This window comes from Crinia signifera, chromosome 2 (genome assembly GCF_055691185.1).
Source record: "Crinia signifera chromosome 2, ASM5569118v1, whole genome shotgun sequence".
Lineage (NCBI taxonomy): Eukaryota > Metazoa > Chordata > Amphibia > Anura > Myobatrachidae > Crinia > Crinia signifera.
In genome coordinates, this window is record NC_139218.1 from 267,653,961 (window position 1) to 267,672,970 (window position 19,010).

The following is a 19,010-nucleotide window of genomic DNA, read 5'->3' on the forward strand; positions in this document are numbered from 1 at the left end:
CGGATATTCGGATACGGGATACTCGACCTGTATATGTTTTTTTTTAATTCCTGAGCATGGTTTGCTAGTAACATTTTCTGCTGACATTGAGTAACAGACAGACAATTTAGAAGATAAATATAAACAACATATTTATACAAATCTGCTGCAGTAGGTAATGGTGATTGATTTTCATGACATGTACGCATCTTGAGAAAATAAATGCACTCATGACTTTCCATTCTGCATTGTCTTCTCAGCTTTACTGACAGTTATTTGTAGGGTAGTAATTTGTATGGGACATTGAATAGAAACAACACTAAACAAAAAAAAAAAAGAAAACCAGCAATTCAGAAGTTTAAAATGAGTTGAATATTGAATTTATGAGAACAATAAAAAAATAACATATTCTTGACTTTTGCTGATCACAAAGTATGAAATATGTGCACGTTCCACTTTTGTTTCAGTACAATATATAATATTGAATGTTTAACACAATGATATTGTCCATTATATTACAGTTAATCAAAGTTATATTTTTATTTGGACTAATGCAATAGTCATGTATAAAATGTTTCATTGTTGCTGCAATAAATCCTGTCTCTTATAATTCAAAACCATTCAAATACAGTATGTTGATTTATTAAAAAATGTAGTAAATAAATATATTTAGGTATAAAATTTAATCCTATAAGGAAGTCTTAATTTTCACAATACAGTATGTACAATCCACATTCTTCAATATCGATTTCATAATATCATAATTTTATTTTTTTACATTTTATCTTGTAGCTTGAAATATACAATAAATTTCAATAGCTTGAGTTATACATTGCATAGTGGTATGGGTATATGCAGAAATCATCACGGCTTAGTCAATCAGTATAAGGTTAGACAGTATTATTGTATCAATCGACAAAATAAAATAAACTAGTAATTGCCTCTTTGGTGATGCTTGACATGCCGGGCAAGAGCTTCAAGGAAATCACCCTATATTTATGGGTCATTTGCCATTAATCTTGTAAGATACCAAAATGTATTTGAGAAACACCTAATTAGAAAATCTTTGGTAGGAAGAATTGAAATATAACTTTCCCAGGGCTCAAAAAAAAACTGCCCACTTTCAATTCTTTTGCAAGAATCCAGTCCACTCTCAATCCAGTTCACTCTACACAAAAAACAATTCCAGACCTGTAAAATGGTCTTCATGGCAGCAGAGCATAATATCATAATTTAATTAGAATGTGTCTATGATTTAAAATAGGAACTGACACAGAAGTGCTTTAAGAGAGGAGGGGGCACATGTGTAGGCAGTGAACTGATGTCAATGCCCTTTCTATCAAACACATTGCCAGTGTTCATCTTCCTTTTTGAAGTGAGCTATGCAAGACATAATTCTGGAATGCTGTCTTTGAATACTTAGCCCTGATAAGCTTGCATTTGCAGTGACTTAGCAAGGATTTGTTTCACCTGCCCCAGACAGGCAAAGCAAAATACCAGAAAAAGAAAACTGCAGCTGGGCAAAAACACACAGGTTTCACCAAACCTGTGTGTTTTCGCAGCAAAGTGGGTCTTTATCAGGCTATACAATAATATAATAATATATAATAATAGCACAATAAAAGCCATCAGCTAAATAATGGGAAAATTACCAAAAAAATTGATTTTCACTCCCGATGTTTTACCAGAGGATAATTGGATCAAACCCTTTATATAGGTGTTCACTTGTGTCCACCTGCTAGTACAAAAAAGAAGTATACACATCTATTGCACTTCACTGTGGGTAGTGTAGTGCACTAGACCAGGCATTCCCAACCTCAGTCCTCAAGGCACACTAACAGTGCAGGATTTAGTGATGTCCAAGCTTGAGCACAGGTGACTTAATTAGCACATGAGTTATTTTGGTTTAACCACCGGTGTTGAAGCCTGGATATCACTAAAACCTACACTGTTGGTGTGCCTTGAGCACCGTGGTTGGGAATGCCTACACTAAACAGTAGATTTGGCACTGGTCATATTTTGTTCATAAGTAAACATAGCTAAAATATACATTTTAATGATGAGAAATTTCAATTAATTGTAATAAACTTTACCACTGTAAAATATTTTGTCTCTGTTTAAAATGTTTGTAATTGGGTGGCATTAATATCCAATCAGATAAACTGGAGATATTAGAGGGAATTTGTTGTAACTAAAGAATATACTACCGTTTATCAGATTCCTTTTTCTTTTTGATTTCTCACTCTTTTTGCCTTAATAAAATCCATGGTTTGTAACTTACCCAACAAGATAGATGCCATGTTGTGCAAAGGAGATGCTAGTACAGTATGAGTGAGGGTAGGAAAAGTACATGAGAGAAGAGATTCCTGTTTATAAAAGCTTACAGTCTAAATACAAGGGGTAAACAGCTAGGACTGACACAGAAGAATGAGGCGGTGAGAAAGAAACAAGAAATGTGTGAGAACTAGAAGGATTTGATAAAAAGAGTGTTGTGTTAGTGTTGTAGGGATAGGAGGAGACTTCCAATGGTAGGGTAGCACAAATCAAAAATGGAGGTGCTCCACATAGTGTCAAACAAGTATTTAAATGCAGAGCATCTCCATTTTAGTCTGAGGTATTTGAGGATCAGTGGGACAACGATTAGGAATGCAAAAGCATTGAAGGAGTTTATGCGGTTTACCTTGTGGCCTAAGCTAGGGCCCTTTTCCGGTATAGAGTTTATACATTGAATGTGTACATTTTTGGATATATAACTTCAGATTGTCTACACCAGGGGTGCTCAAACTATTTTTCTCTGGGACCCACGTTGGACAATAAGATTATTACAGGACCCCAGCAAGTTACTGCTGAATGGCCGCCACATATGTGGTCAGTGAAGTGAAGTGACACTTTTGTGACAGGGAGGTAGTGGGTAATGGGGGGATGGAAAAGGGTGACAGGGGGATGGAAGAGGAAAGCAGTGGGTTTACTTAATGAGTTATACCCTGTTCCCCCCTCCACAGACACATTAGCCTGATGATCAGCAACATAAAGTCGTGACCCCATGCTCAGGTGGTCGGGACCCACTTTGGGGTCAGGACACGCAGATTGAGAACCGCTGGTCTACACTATGAGAAGAGCTTTTTGAGGTCTATGAAGTCTACAGGATATTGAATACAAAGGATCATCATTGAAGTTGTGAATTGAATATCCCAAGAGGGAGCATTTCATCTGACTCTTATTTTTTGTAATATAGTTTTGTAACTTTCCAAATAATGGAGGAGTTACACAGAAGGAAAAAAAACAATTTTAGTATTAACTGTAAGCCTGTAATCTACTACATATTCTGTCATCTCTTTTTGTCATACTCGCTGGCATGCAGTTGTATCTTTGTTGTTATACCCAGCCCCTATTATACCAAGCTGTGCATCCTGGAATTATAAAGTAAGGGGCAGGCCACAATAATACAATTCAAAATTTGTCAGTCAGTCAGTCAGAGCTGTTTCCGAACTCCTACACTCAAGCTCAAATCACTTTGATTGGTTGATTACATATTGATCCATTCATTTCTTTTTATTCAAATTCTAAACAAATGTCTAATATGCAGCAATATGTTTGAATATTTAATTGAAATTATTCTTTGATTTTCTAAAATAGCTCTGTGAATCAAGCTATTTCTTATAACCAGAGAGCACTGTCATCCTTATTACCCAACTACTACATTTCTCCAAAGGTTTTTTCTTACAATACATTCACAAAGACTCATTCATTCCAGATAATTGGTTTTAATATATTGTTTTCTAATTCAGTGCATTTAATCATTCATCTTAGTAAAAGTCATCATCTTACACCTGAAATGGCACAAAAGTAAAATATGTAAAATGAAAGTTAATGGTCCAGTCATGATTGTTATAAGCTCATGCTAGCAAATGTAATAATATTTTGCAATATATCCTTACAAGTAGGCTATATAGCTCTGTGGTTATTTTTGCAAAAAAACACAGAACAATGTACTTGCCATTTTCTCTTCAGTTAACAAAGTTCAAGCCTAGAAAATTCAAAATATATTAAATTAAATTGGAGTGCTGTGATCCCTCCATTTCTGACAGTAGTTGCAGCCACCTTTGGTTTCTAAGGAGGAAAGAGGAAAGGACATGCAGTTTACACTGACATGTACTTTCAAGGGGCGCAGTCGTGCTCAGCACAATAAAATGTGTTTAAATGATAAAATGTATTAAAAGATAAATATATAAATAGTTTGATCCCCACAGCTAATGCCATCTGAAGATGGCATTAGCTGCTGTAGCCTTTGGGCTACATTATGCAAAATTAGCCAGCAGAGTGTAGCTTATGCGGAGGAGCCCAGTTAGTCACTCCGAGCATATGACAAAGATGGGCTCCTTTCTGAACCCCCGTCCCTCCTGGTGCTCTTATGCCACTTTAATCTTGCATTGCAATTCTGGGGAAAAATTGCTACCAGATTGCCAATGTGAGCGCAAGCTTGGATTATGCAGTATGGATGCCAAAATGGATCATAGCAGGTCACTACTATTGGCAAGCATTGTGCACATAGGATTTTCTTCCTGGTCTTACTGCACATGCAGGTAATAAATACCTTTTGTCACTCAATAATTGGCTGACAATTTTAGGGCTGATCTATGTGAAATATACCATGCCCAAAGCATTGCGAGCGAAGCGAGCGATGCGAGGGGCTGTAGTTGACTTCCAACTGTGTCCATGTCAACTGTGTCGACATTCGGGTAAAAAAACTGTGAAAAAACCCATGTCGACCTCGCGACCTGTCTACCTAACCCATGTCGAACTAACGCATTTGTCAACCTAGAACCATGTCGACCTTGTCCCATGTCGACCTAGACACCTGTTGACCTTCATCCATGTCGACCTAGAATCCTGTCGACCCAGTGGTGTCGACCTAATGACTGTCAACCTAAGTTGGGTCGACAATATGATCCACACCCGTTTCTAATGTTTTCTTGCTGACGATGGCTACTTTAAGCTGAAATATACATAATGATGCATTTCACTTCAATAAAGAGAAGCAGTGGCTACTTTCATTCATAACCACTTTAATGCTATTTTGAGCTGACAATTGACATGCCATTTACTAACACATTCATTTTAAGTGCAATAAGTGGCAGCTGGTATGTTAAAGAAGTGCTACCAACAGTGTACTGAAAACAATTTATATATATACATGTGTGTGTGTGTGCAAAGGGTGACTCAAAAATGAATTGGCAACTGCTATTCAAAATGTTACAAAAAAATCTAAAAGTGTGTGGAATGTAGTTTATTTTCAATGCTTCATTTCTTCATTTCTCTTTTTTGCTTTGCTCAACATCAGAACCAATGTGTGGTACTGTATAAGGATGGCCATCGATGTAGTCACGATCAATAGTTATAAGTTATACAATGATAGCCATCTATGGTTTCACCAACCGATGGTCATCCATGTTTTTGACTGACTGGCCCTTAGGCGAATCAGAACCTTGGGGAAGGACTTCAGATGTTTCAGGGGCTGAGCTATGCTCCTTTTTTCGACACTTGTAAAAAAGGGAGGGAAACTATCTAGCTCTCCCCCATTGATGGGTAATGTATTCAACATTGACCATGAACCACTGATGAATATGAATCAATAAAGGTTGATGGCCATCCCTAGTACTGAATGTGCTTTCGTTGTGCAGTCTCATAATACAGTGCAGAGATTTTTGTACTGTTAGGACACAAGGTAACTGTTTTGTGACATTATACAACTTGTACAACAAAATCTTAAGTTCTATTAAAGATTAAGTAAGTGTAATGGTATGGATTAGTTAATTAGTCATGCTCTGTAATATACCATGCGTGATTTAGAAAGTATGTTGCAATGATTATTCACAAGCTCAGAATTATTATATATGATCCAGTGATTACTCCTTAATCTGTCTTTTACATATTATTTAATTCTTCTTCTTATTATTATTATTGTTATAATTTTATTTATAAGGTGCCACAAGTGTTTTGCAGCGCCGTACAAAGAAACAGTACAGGGAGACAAAACTTAACATTACAGTAAATAAATAACAAAAATAGAGTACAGGTAAAAGGAGCGCCACAGTTCAATACACATTACAGCTTAAATGTAAGCAGTGAGGACTCAATTAACATACTACTAGGGACTGGTGGCCAAAGATGGAGATGAGTATGCGGACGAAGATGGTCACTGAGTATGTGAATATGGGAGAGCTGTGAGTGAAATGTGAAGAGAAGAGGGCTTTGACAACAGGAGGGAAGAGGGCCCTGTTTTGAAGAGCTTACAATCTAGTAGGAAGGGGCGACAGACAGATTACATGAGGTGCAATCAGGTGGGAGGTGGCTTGATAGCAGGATGTAAGCAGGCAGAGACGGCCAAGGCATGTGGTGTGTTATCTGCAATACTGGACAAAATAGTATCTTATTTTTTTACTCTGTCTGCTGTGATATATTTAGACTTTTTACTAACTTACTGCATTATTATACATATGACAAAGTTAATAAGATACAAACACAAGCATAAAATTGTTTTTGATTTACAGAAGCATCCAACGCTCAGGGCAAATACCTCATGGGAACCCTGATGAAACATCTGTGCTCTCAAATTTGACATGTATAGTACAAGGGCACTGAGTCTCAAAGTGTTCCTAAAGGACCTTTCTGTCATTCAATGCCAGCAAGTCATGTAGTAATAAATGAAGCTTCTAGTTGACCAGTCTCTGAAAGAGAATCGTACAGTTTTAATGATTCTCTCTGCTGCCAGTAGAGATTAACACTGCATTTACTGATGGGTTAGTGTATGAAATGTAGGATTTGTCAGGAATGTTGATATGAAGATCACAGGTTGCATTTTATCCCAGATGTTAATGCAACTGATCACCACTCGCAATTACTATTTTCTACACACCTAAACTTTCACACATGCACCTGACTCTCCTTCCACCCTTCACTTATCCCCCCTCCCTTTTGTTATTGTAATCCTTTATTACCTGTCCAAAATACCTAAGTGCTATCTTTCTCCACAGGAGCATGCTATCAGGACACTTGACGGGTTAGTTCATTTGCTAGTTCTTTAGTTGATATATCGTAGAAATGAATCAGCGTGATGTAGGGAATATAATTTGCTTATATACAGTACCCTATAGTAACAAAACTACAGTGTACAGTATTTTCTTCATTATTAGGTGGTATCCCATTAGCAGCAGTATATTACTGCAGCTAAGGGATTCCCCAGGTGCTACCCAGTTAGCTCCGTAAAACAGCACTTATCAGGGATTCTGCTGTGCATGCTTCAGGCACACAAATCCTAATCCCAGATAAGCAGCCCCAGGAGACATCTTTATCAGTTGATAACACATGGGTCTGGTAATTTCTACTGGGTCCCATGTGTTAATGCCCGTTAACAGGTCATTTAACACACAAATTACTCAGCGATGCAATAAAAAACAGGTACATCTTCGCTCAACACGATGTCACAAACCCTCCCCTAACCCGGCTTGGCACACCAGCAATTTCCACAACACTCCCAGCATTTTTCTAGGAATTTCTAGAGGTTTTTTTTAGCACTCCTAAAAAACAGTCGGTTTCCACCCCTACCCGCCCACTTCCTGTTAATCACCTTGCGTAAGGCCAGTGAACACGACTAGTTGCAGGAGTTCATTGCAGGACAACCTTGCGCATGCATACCGTGCACATGGGAACCATACGCATGCGCAGTGTATCGATAATCACCTGCTGTGCAAATTCACAGCCGTTTAATCAGGTCAGAGTCAGGCCCATAGCACAAGCCCTGTACCAGCTTCAATAACCCTTTGATAGAGAATAATGACACCATCTAAAGGGAATTAGTGGAGGTGGTATCCATAGAAACCAGACTGTATTGTTTATTTGCAACACCACTACTTTTTTCTTTAGAAGATATACTATTGTGTAGCCCCCATCTCCCTAATGAATGAATTACGCTCTAACTGCGTAGTTTTCTTTTCACATTACTGCGCATCTTACTCTCATCTATTTACAACATTGCATAAGTAAGTTATATCATAAATGATAATCAGGAGAAAAGATCTTGGAAGTGATGTTAAGGCACTTTCAGTTAGTACCGTTGTTGGAGTCATAACTGACTATAAGCAGATCACATACCGCTTACAGGTCTCAATGACTGTACTCTGGTGCTTGTATCACACTCTGCACAACATACTGTATTTCTAGGTTGTGGAGGGTTCATGGCTGATGCATCCATATGCCACATGTGCCAGAAGCATTTGAGCTATTATGGACATCTGAAGCTGATGATTAGCAACCATCCCATGTTGAAGATCTAGCAGAAGTTATTTTTCCACTGAATTTCATGTTTTTAGTGGTTACCAAGGATCTGATGCTGCTTTTCAATACAGGCATGGTGGTCTGAGTTACAGGTGTGACTAGGATCGCCAAATGGACACCCACGCTTGCAAATTAACCACGTTGAGCGCGGCTACATCTGCATCTATCTACTATTTATCTGTGTGTGTGTGTCAACTGCAGAGACTGTCACAATAGTTTCAGTGTTTTTCCTCCCAAAATAATCAACATAATAAAAACTGAGATAGAAGTAAGCTGGCTCATGTGTTAGTTGTTGTAATGGAATGGAAACAATGGGGCAGATGTATTAAGCCTTAACAAGAGATAAATGCAAGAGTGATAAGGAGAGATAAATGTCCACCCAATCAGCTCCTTACTAACTTTTTTCAAACACAGCCTGTAACATGGCAGTTAGCAGGTGATTGGCTGGATGTTTATCTCTCCTTGGATTTATCTCTTGTTAAAGCTTAATACATCTGCCCCAATGTCAGAAAAGCACAAAAGGTATTCACAGTGTTGGCTATATTTGTGCTCAGAGTGGAGTTGGCAGATAGTGGAAGAGGGTGTTGGCATATTAAGTGAGAAATAAATAATAGTAATAATAACTTTCATTATATAGCACTCTTTCCCCAACTGGACAAAAGGAAATGTACAGAGAAAACACAAATAGAAAAGCACACACACATCAAATAGAAAATGTAGCACAATCAATAAGCAAAATGCAGGGTTGGTGTAGGCATTCTAGACAATAACTTCCATGGGATGTGTATTCCATCCTCAGCAATTAAAAACAATGTAGACTGAGAAATGATCAGCAAATCTCTATAACAATAATGTACAAAAAGGAACAGTCTCACATGGGCTATGGATAGTGTCCAAATAGAGTATGATGAATTCCCCAAAGAGTTTCCCCTTCAATGTATTTGGGTAATCCATCTCAACTATAACAGGAACATAGGAAAGAAAAAATATATATAACAGGGTGCCAGAGGAGGCAGCCATCTTGGGTAGGATTATCCTGGATGGTATAAGTTATCACTAGAAGAGATTATACATAATACTGTATGTTCCTTTGTAGCACCAGAGTAGGGTCCCAACAAAACCATCAGACCCAATTATTTTTTTTTATCCCATCCATGAGTATACTAGTTTAGGCAGCCTTTTTGGGTGCACTACCAAGGTTACACTGTGTTAGGGGACTAATACAAGAGCCCAAGGAATGTATGGGAAAATGGGAACTTGCATAGTATTATGATATGCCCTTTATGGAAAGAGACATGAAAGTACACTACATCATTCCCATGGAGAAAACTTCCACTGCAACTATCTGGACCGTTCCATTTCCAAACATTTTTGGAAAAAAATAAGACATATTAAATGAAAACTCTCAATCCCCTTGGTCTCAATAATGATTCTGAGTTGAAGTGTAAATCAGAAGTCGGATGTCACAGTATAACAAACCAGTACTGGTCAAATCACGTGTTTCCAGTTTATCATAGGAGACGTCCTATGTCATTTAACTGTATAATTTGTGGCATACCTAATGATATCTGTACATTAATTTTTGCCACATAACTGCTCCAGACATTCATAAAACAATGTAAAGAACACCATAACAGGCTTATTCATAACACTGCAGTCTATGATACATCATAGTAATTTAGCTCTGTAGACTGTCTGTCTGTGCAAGATAAATCTTTATCTAAAAATGTTCCTCTGCAGAAAGGGATGACCGTTATATGCTGCAGTATCTGGTACAACAATTACTGTAGAACATTTTAGGTCACTAACAACATAGGTAAACAGGTTGTTCATCTTTTTCCGGACTCCCTTCTATAGTGTTGAAGCATTTCCTCTCCCTATGCCATTATCCATTCATCAGATATAGTATATAGCCACCCAAACAGTTTACAAAGGGGATCTGATAAAGGATAACTCATCCATCAAAAATCATAGAATGTCAGTTACACTTTAATGTCTGTCAGTGACATTGTATATGATCCCTCTAATCTGCAGTCTGAACAGATCATCTCTGTTTTATTTAAACAGGACCTGTCACCTTTATTATTTAGACAAAGTAAAAAGGAAATATTATACCAATATTTATTTTCTACTGATCTGTATCTTTGGAGCTGTAGGCTGCTTTAATTTACACAGTCTCTAAGCATACCCAACTATCTCACACTCCGAACAAAAGAGCTGTGTTGGGAGGTCTCCTATCTGCCCATTCAGCTCTCTCATGCCTTGCTAAGTTAGGAGCTTTGATAATGGTGTATTTATATCCTCTTTAGTAAACTTTAATTACGTAGTACAGTAGTACTTTGTGTTTTTCTACATCCCAGTGCATCTTATACTTGTAAAGGACCTTAAATCCCAGTTTTACTCATTTTATGACAACTGCTTTCCTTCAGAACTTGATTACTTTGATTATTATTCAGCTCTGACTACTCTGCCATGAAGCTTTTTCGCAACCTTGATTTGTCTTTTAAGCAATTTTATAATGTGTTGAAATATATTCTTATGATTTAAGCTCCATTTTATGGGTTTCGCATGCTATAGCAAATATATTTTATCCAGCACACCATGATATATATTATAGCAAGAGCAATTTAATTGCACACGTACATCGATACAATCTAGAACAATTAGGTTTTGACTTGAGACCTACTGCAACAGTTTGAAAAGTATTTCAAATGGGTAGTAATAATTAATGGAATATTAAAGGTGTCACCAAAAATTCACTTTCAAGACACTGTTGCAAAAACAAAGTGACATTTTTTGCATGCAACTTTACTGGAATACTGACCTGGGCTGATACCTGATATATGGTACCAAGTGTCAGGGGATGTATATAAAATAGCACACACTATTTCACATATTTAGATAGACATATGTGGTACAAACATATGAACCCATACCTGCAAAATGTCAAATGAATCCAGGAATCAATGGTGTCTTTTTATTCTTTGTTTAATTTGAAACTAAGAAAGTAATAAGCATAAAACCATAATCAGCTCATATTTGTGAGAGACAGTCATGATTTTCAGAAGCCAATGTATTTTGTTGCCTTGCATGCAGGACAAGATATGAGCCAATTAGGGTAGCTTGAGGGCATGCGAGTATGGTCAATTATTCACACTTATTATATGTGGAATTGTCTAAAAGTTGCCCAGAAATAAGGTCTGATGGGAAAGAGAAATTGCAATTTGTAATGTTGGTAACTCACGGCTACTCTATAAATCACATTCTGTAGTGCAATCCTTGTACTCACCATCCATCTTAAACTAACATAAAACCATTCAGTTCTTTAATAAAGTACTTTGGATTTGGACATTTTCCTTTACTTCAAACTGAATCAAATAGTAATATTGCTTCAATTAGAAACCCAGCTATTTGGTCTATTAAGAAATCTTAGCATACTGATAAAAGGGCATATAGACTTGTATTTTTCTCTTCATGATGCCCATCTGAGTCAATAACATTAACAAAGAATTATGCTACAAAATGTTTCTAACAAATACATTCAATTTTGCTAATATACTTTTAAACCCAAATTGAAATAAGATTATGTAAATTTGGTATGTCATTTAAAAGCTTAAGTAAGTAATCCACCTGGGGAAACACAAATGCAGGAAACAATTTGGCCTTAAGTTGGCTCTCTACTCTAGTGTTAAGCAAGATTTTCTATGCAAATCTCCACACATAATATTAAGGAATATTTTAGCATTTCACAGAAGCAGCTGTATACCCAAGGCTACAAAACTTTACAAGGTTGCGGAAAAGATGCTTGTGCTGTTAAGCCTGTTTTAATGAACTATTTATTTTAAAAACGTACATGAATCCTTTCTAGACCTTACATGTATTTCAATCAGATGTTTATATTTGTAATTGGCAATTTAACAAAAACATATTTTGTGGTACCATTAAATAATTAGCAGAATTAATTGCAATGATTATACAGTGTGTGATGGTCAATTCAATAAATATAACTGCATAATTTTCTACCAATTGTGGTGCATTGTTTTAAATTGTGTTTAAAAGTATTTAGCTTGAACTATGGTGGTTATTCAGACCTGACCGCTGCTGTGTGTATTTGCAGAGCCCTGTGATCAGATCCTTATTTCATTGTAAGGATATCCTTATGCCTACCCCATGCATATTTACATTGCTCCACTGTCTTAGCTCTACGGCTCTTAGCTCTACAGTATGAACAAATCCAGGCAGGAATGAGTTAAATGCATGTGGCATGCTGTGAATGTATCACACACCTGCAGATACATGCAGTGGTGGCAGTGGAATGGATATTTTGCGACTAGACTTAGTGACTCTTTGGAGTACCTAATATACTACTGGACACTGTAGGACGCTTATGTCTCTGGCACAGCCTTTTTTAGGAGACACTCGGGTGCGTGTCCTTACAGTTCAAAGTATGGAGGAAGCTGTGTGGTAATGGCGCTTCTCATCAATAGCTCATTGGGTCAGAATTTGTGCTTGTGATGTCAGCATGTCATCATATATGAGGAGACAGCACACAAACTCTCCTCAACATTACATCATATTGTGTCCTTTCTATTATTTGAACTGAATTATGCCCTACTGTAAAAACAATCAGAGTCTGATTAACACCATGTGGTGCTCTAGCCCAGACACAGGTTTGAAAGCCACAACCTTCTACTTTTGAAACAAAAAAATATGACTGCTAATTAGGTCTTAGGCAGGAGTGTGGGTTGATATATTTATTTACCGGTATGTTCCACACATGAGAAATATCTGATTTCATATACTAGTAATTTAACTTGTGGTGCTTATGTAAAGTGATTATCTATTTATCTTGCTCATACTGTCTATTATGTGCTATATAATTGATTAAAAGTCTCTAGAGTAGATGCAAAGAACACAGTTGCCCATTGTAATGCTGTTGAATTAGAGATGCAGTTTTTATTTATACATAATATAGTTTTGGAATTGTCTTTAATACAAAATCAAATATGAATGCTATCTAACAGCCTGCAGCCAACTGCTTTGTCTCAAAACTGAAAACACATACATTTCTTAGGTTGAATGTGCATTGATGTATAAATTATGTTTCACTAGGTTGATATTATAATATTCTTTTGACTCATTTTCTATTAGAAACAGCACAATAATGACAATATTCTTACAAGAACAAAACAATACGACTGTGTATGTTCCTCACTTGACTGATAAAGATAAGATTTTTGTTTAACAGATGGTTACCCGAAAGAAGAAATGATCTACAGATGGAGGAAAAATTCAGTAGAGGCAGCAAATCAGAAGTCGTGGAGACTTTATCAGTTTGACTTTATGGGCCTCAGGAACACAACTGGGATTGTGCAAACATCAGCAGGTAAGACATCATTCAACTCTGATCACATTGTATCTAAAAAAAATTATATTAAAATAGGTCTCCATTCACAACATATAAATTTTTGGTAGGTGTGGTATAAAATGTTGATGTTCAAATAGACATCAGAATGTATATATGTGCAGGAGTTCAACATGTCAAAAGTCAATATTAATGAAAAGTAATGCTGAAACTGTCAGACTGTCAACATTGTGAAAATGTGGTTTCTCATTGTGGAGTTAACTAACCCAACCCCTACACCTAATCCTAAGCACAAACTAACCCTTACTCTAATCTTAACTGCTGCCTTACCCTTATCCTAATATCAGCAGAAAGAGAGATAAAGTGACAAACTACCAGTTAGTTCCTGTCACATGGCCTGTAATATGGCAGATAGGAGCTAATTGATTGGTACTTTGTCTCTCCCCACTTTAGCAATCTCCAAAATTATATAATTGGCAACATTAAAGATGTTAATGCGTTCAATGTCAAACTGCTATTAATGTTGACATTCTAAAGGTCAATAGACACATTCAAAATATATTAATTTTTTGCCTTCACTTTTAAAACACATTAACTCAGGATCTAAGGGCAGTCAGTTGAAATTCTAGCATGTCTGATAGATGAGTTTAGTAAAGTGTTCTTAGTGCTGTTGGAGCTCACTAGGAGTAAAAGAGCTTCACCCTTTGTAGGATTGTTCAGTGTAATATTACCCAACATACTGGTGAAGGCTCTACACAAGGGCATAACTACCATAGGTGCAAGGGGTGCAGCTGCTATGGGGCCGAGAGCTCAAGGGGGCCCATCTTTGCTGTGTAACTAATATGCTTTACATTCATTTATCACCATCTGGTACTAAATAGGGGGCCCTTACAAACTTTTGCTATGGGGCCTACTACTATCTAGGTATGCCTCTGGCTATACACCTATTTTCTAATGTGATAGGGAATTTATAGATCCTTTAACATAAGAGTAGGTTATATTACATGGTCTGATCCTTCAGATTTCTAGTCAAAACAAAAAAAGCAATCTCACCTTATCCAAAGATGCATGTAAAAAGTATTATATTTTATCATTTTTTTCCATCTACAAATGCTGCTGTGCTTCTTACTGTCTTATACTTGTATGTGGTTTATTATCTAAAATGCTTGGTATATTTGGTATTCAGAATACTATAGAAATGGTATTCAATGTATATAGTATAACTGATTATCTAAAGTGCCAAATGTAATAGCCTCCAATGTTTCGCGGCTGTGCGGGATGCCGGCCAAACTAAGAGGTTTTTTTAAAGGGGCAATAATTTACAATGCATGGTTTTGCCTTGCAAATAATTGCCCCTATAAAAATAATGTCCAAACTAACATATTTAAAAAAAATGAATAAAATAATGCAGATGATTTCAAAGTCTAGCAGATATGTGTTATGCTAGGTCATTTTGATTTTACTTACATTGAGAAGTGCCGAAAAAACCCAAACACACTCCGGATGCAATCTACTCCGGATTCACGAAACTCATCTGTCTAAAATATCAGTGGAGCATTGGATGATCAGTTAGACATAGCAGTTAAAAGAGTGTACATACAGTACTGCACTTTTTGGCCAATATTGCACCATCGGATCTGATGGAAAAAACCTAAATGTAACAGCAGATCTTTCAATATGACTAGTTTGCTTCTGATAAAAAATATGTACACACTCTTGGGATCTTTCATGAACAGGTCAGGAATTGAACTGTTGGCCTGGCTGTTGTATACAGTAGGTACAGTATGTACCCAGATTTAAATTCAGTTCTGATTTGACAACATGAATCACAAAAAAAGACAGATGGTTTCAGAATCATCTATTACACAAAGACTTTATTAAATGTACTGTGTAATATGCTTTCTTAACATTTCAGCATGCAATAGCATGTTCACAAATTATGCTTAGTGCTGTTTAAAATCATAGCAACAGTCAGGATTCAGGTGGTTGTTTCTCCAACATCGGAATCCTGAATGTCAGGAGCCTGACTTACACAGGCTATTTTCGTTCTTGGAGGTCCACAACCCCCATAGAGGGAGAATAGAATAGGAGCCTGCAGCGTGACGAGCGCAGCCAGCCTGCAGGGACTTAAATGCAGGGCTCCTGACAGTAGGCATTCCGATGTCAGAGAAGTTATACCTTACCAATGAAATACTGTACATCGAGGCCCTCCTTCTGTCTGGATCGCTCCCCTGCGAGTTCTCACAGGGGAGCGATGTACTGCAACTGTGCATGTGCATAAACATTTATGCTTATATGAAGCCTCTTTGTACGAATGGAATCGGTACATCTGTCAGAATGAACTTAGGTCTACAGTCATTAGGTCGACCCCACTAGGTCGACTGGCAGGAAGGTTGAACTGATTTAAGGTCGACATGGGGCAAGGTCGACATGACTTAAGGTCGAATTTGCATAAAGGTCGACATGAGGAAGGTCGACTGGTCATAAGGTCGACATGGGTTTTTCACTGTTTTTTTATCTGAATGTCGACACAGTCGACATGGACACAGTTGGCAATGAGAATCGGACCCTCGCATCGCTAGCTTCGCTCGCAATGCTTTGGGCACGGTGGCTCGCTTCGCTCGCCACAGCTTTAATAACCTCCTCCACGCCCTAGTGGATGGTAGGGCATGAAATACCGCCTGTCAGCACATGTAGGCTCAAAAAACTGTGAATGACCAGTCGACCTTGGTAGACGCAAATACAGTAGTACAATTGAAACATGCTTGGGATAAGCATATTGATATCCTTACATAAAAATAAGGATCAAATATGGTTTGAGGTAACAGATTTAAAAAAAGGGGCAGACTAGATGGGCCAAGTGGTTCTTATCTGCCATCAAATTCTATGTTTCTATGTTTCTATGACCTTCCTCATGTCGACCTTTATGCAAATTCCACCTTAAGTCATGTCGACCTTGGCCCATGTCGACCTTAAGTCAGGTCGACCTTCCTGCCAGTCGACCTAGTGGGGTCGACCTAATGACTGTAGACCTAAGTTCATTCTAATAGATGACCGCTTCCCGTAGGAATGAGCATGGCAAACTGATTATTCGCTGGCTTGTTCGCACAGAGCAGTGTGGGTGGTGGACATGGGGCAGAGGCCACGGGTAGCGCCCATGGGAACCCCCAGCATTTCATGGGCATTTCCACATAAACACTAGGAGTTCCCATTTAAATTGCGGTGTGACACGGGTGTAAACAGGGCTCCGCAAACCAGAGAGTGACTTAGATTTGAGAGTGTTTGGAAATCATTCAATGGTCGACGACTATCTGATTATTCCCACCCCGCAAGTAAGTCTGCTAATGGATGTTTATGCAAAACATTCATTCGCATGCGTGTAGGGACATTCACCGTGCAAGGGGGGTTGGACGTTCGTGCAGGGGGCATGTGGTTGGCTTGCAAAGCTGCTAAATCAGCAACCAGAATGAGTCAACCAGAATGAGTCAACCAGAATGAGGGCCAGAGTCAACTATCCAACTTGCAATCAGCTGTTTCCTAAGTGAAAATTACTGCAAATTAAAATATACTTCACATGCTCAAAAGTCATAATGACAATCTGTAATTGTTTATTTTATGTAAATTGCAGTAATACAGTTATATACACCAGCCAAGGTACAAATTCTACTTTATTCTATAAGGCACTAACTTAATTGTTTTCTATTAAACGACCTATTTCCACTAAAATAAATATTGTTGTAACCATGTCTGAAATTATTTAAGTCACTCTGTACAATAGTTTTCACATAAACTAGGTATCTACAGTAATTAATAAAGATAATATGCCAAGTGTAAAAACAAATTAAGCAAATCTAAATAGCAAAGCTGAACATCAGTGTCAACAGATTTCCTGCATGACACCCATTCAGATTTGTGATATCAGTCAGAGAATGATGGCGAAGACACTTCTAATAGGAATTGCAATTTTTACTGTTAATTTGATTAGCTCCATTCTGAAATGGACTATAATTTTTTTCACAGCTGTCACATATGAATTGTGAAAGATGGAGTTTTTCTGCTATGATCAATTTATACTGTACATACAGTAGTTTTACTTATTTTGTACTACATGTCATTGTACTGATGCAACTCATCACTAGTATATTCTGACCTCTCAACAGTCCCAATTTTGGTAGGCCAGTCCAGCTTTTCAGGCACTCTCTCTGAAGCAACCAGGGGCTGCAGTGTTTCAAGGGGGTTAGGAGTTTGCATGTGCATATCATATACTCACACAATAGGGGGACTAGGGTCAGGGGTAACAAGCTTGGGAGTATGTATACGCATAACATGTATGGTACTTATATGTTAGTTGGACGCCCACTAAGCTATTTGCTTAGTTTTACGCGTCCCCTTGCAGGGCTCGCTACGCTCGCCACGCTTTGTGCTCGGTGGCTCGCTGCGCTCGCCACACTATATAAAATCAACTCCATGCCAACATGGATAGTGGGGGTCTGAGTGTACTTACTATAGTGGGTGCCCAACTAACATATAAGTACCACATTTATTTACAGGAGAGTGGGTTTAGGAGCATGGGCAGCAGGGCTGGGAGTTTGCATGTTTGTAGCATCTATGTACAGGCGAGAGAGACTACAAGCATGGACAGTAACTCCGAAGGAACTAAGTACAGTATGCCCTTTGCATGATGAAAATGGAGGGATTACATAATTTCCAGTAAGACCACACCTTACAGTAAGGCCCCACACTGTGATGCCATGTCCCTTTCTGAGTGGGTGCTGGTTGCCATCCCGAAAGTCCGGATTCCAGCAATCATGAAACTGACATCGGAATCCTGATTGTTAAAACCCAGACAGTCAGGATCCCGACTGACAGGGGCTATTCTCCCGCATGGGGGTCCACGCCCCCCACAGAGGGAGAATAGAATAGGTGGTGAGCGCAGGCAGTCACCGAGGCAACAAGAGGCTTTGTTGTACTCTCCCTGAAGTCTGAGTCCTGGCAGTCGGGATTCCAACATCGGACTAATGACTGTCAGAATCCACACTGTTGACACGCTATAACCCACCCTTCTAAATGTGCACAAACAGGCCTCAATTTTTTTATTTTTAAAGTTCAGGAGGTATTGTATTTGTACTACATGTCTTGTTATTATGTTTAATTTGTAACCATGCATTTGTATGTTAACTGTCTGGTGCTGCAGAATCTGTGGCGTAATACTTAAAACTGATAATAATGTTTCCAGGCAAAGCCATAAATACCCTGATTGCTGTGCAATATCATACACTGCCATGTGAAATGTGAGGGTTATATTTAACGTGTGGCCAGATTATTAGGCACA

The 19,010-nt window shown here is 38.0% G+C and overlaps 1 protein-coding gene across 3 annotated transcripts in view; it reads left to right on the forward strand.

Moving 5' to 3' along the window:
• The window catches only part of LOC146057392 (gamma-aminobutyric acid receptor subunit gamma-3), a 487,036-nt gene that overhangs the window by 412,902 nt on the left and 55,124 nt on the right, over positions 1-19,010 (forward strand). For all 3 annotated transcript variants that reach the window (XM_083168580.1, XM_083168579.1, XM_083168581.1), the window contains one exon: positions 13,562-13,699. In XM_083168580.1, coding sequence (XP_083024706.1) covers positions 13,562-13,699 — 138 coding nt within the window. The remainder of the gene's footprint in view (positions 1-13,561; positions 13,700-19,010) is intronic.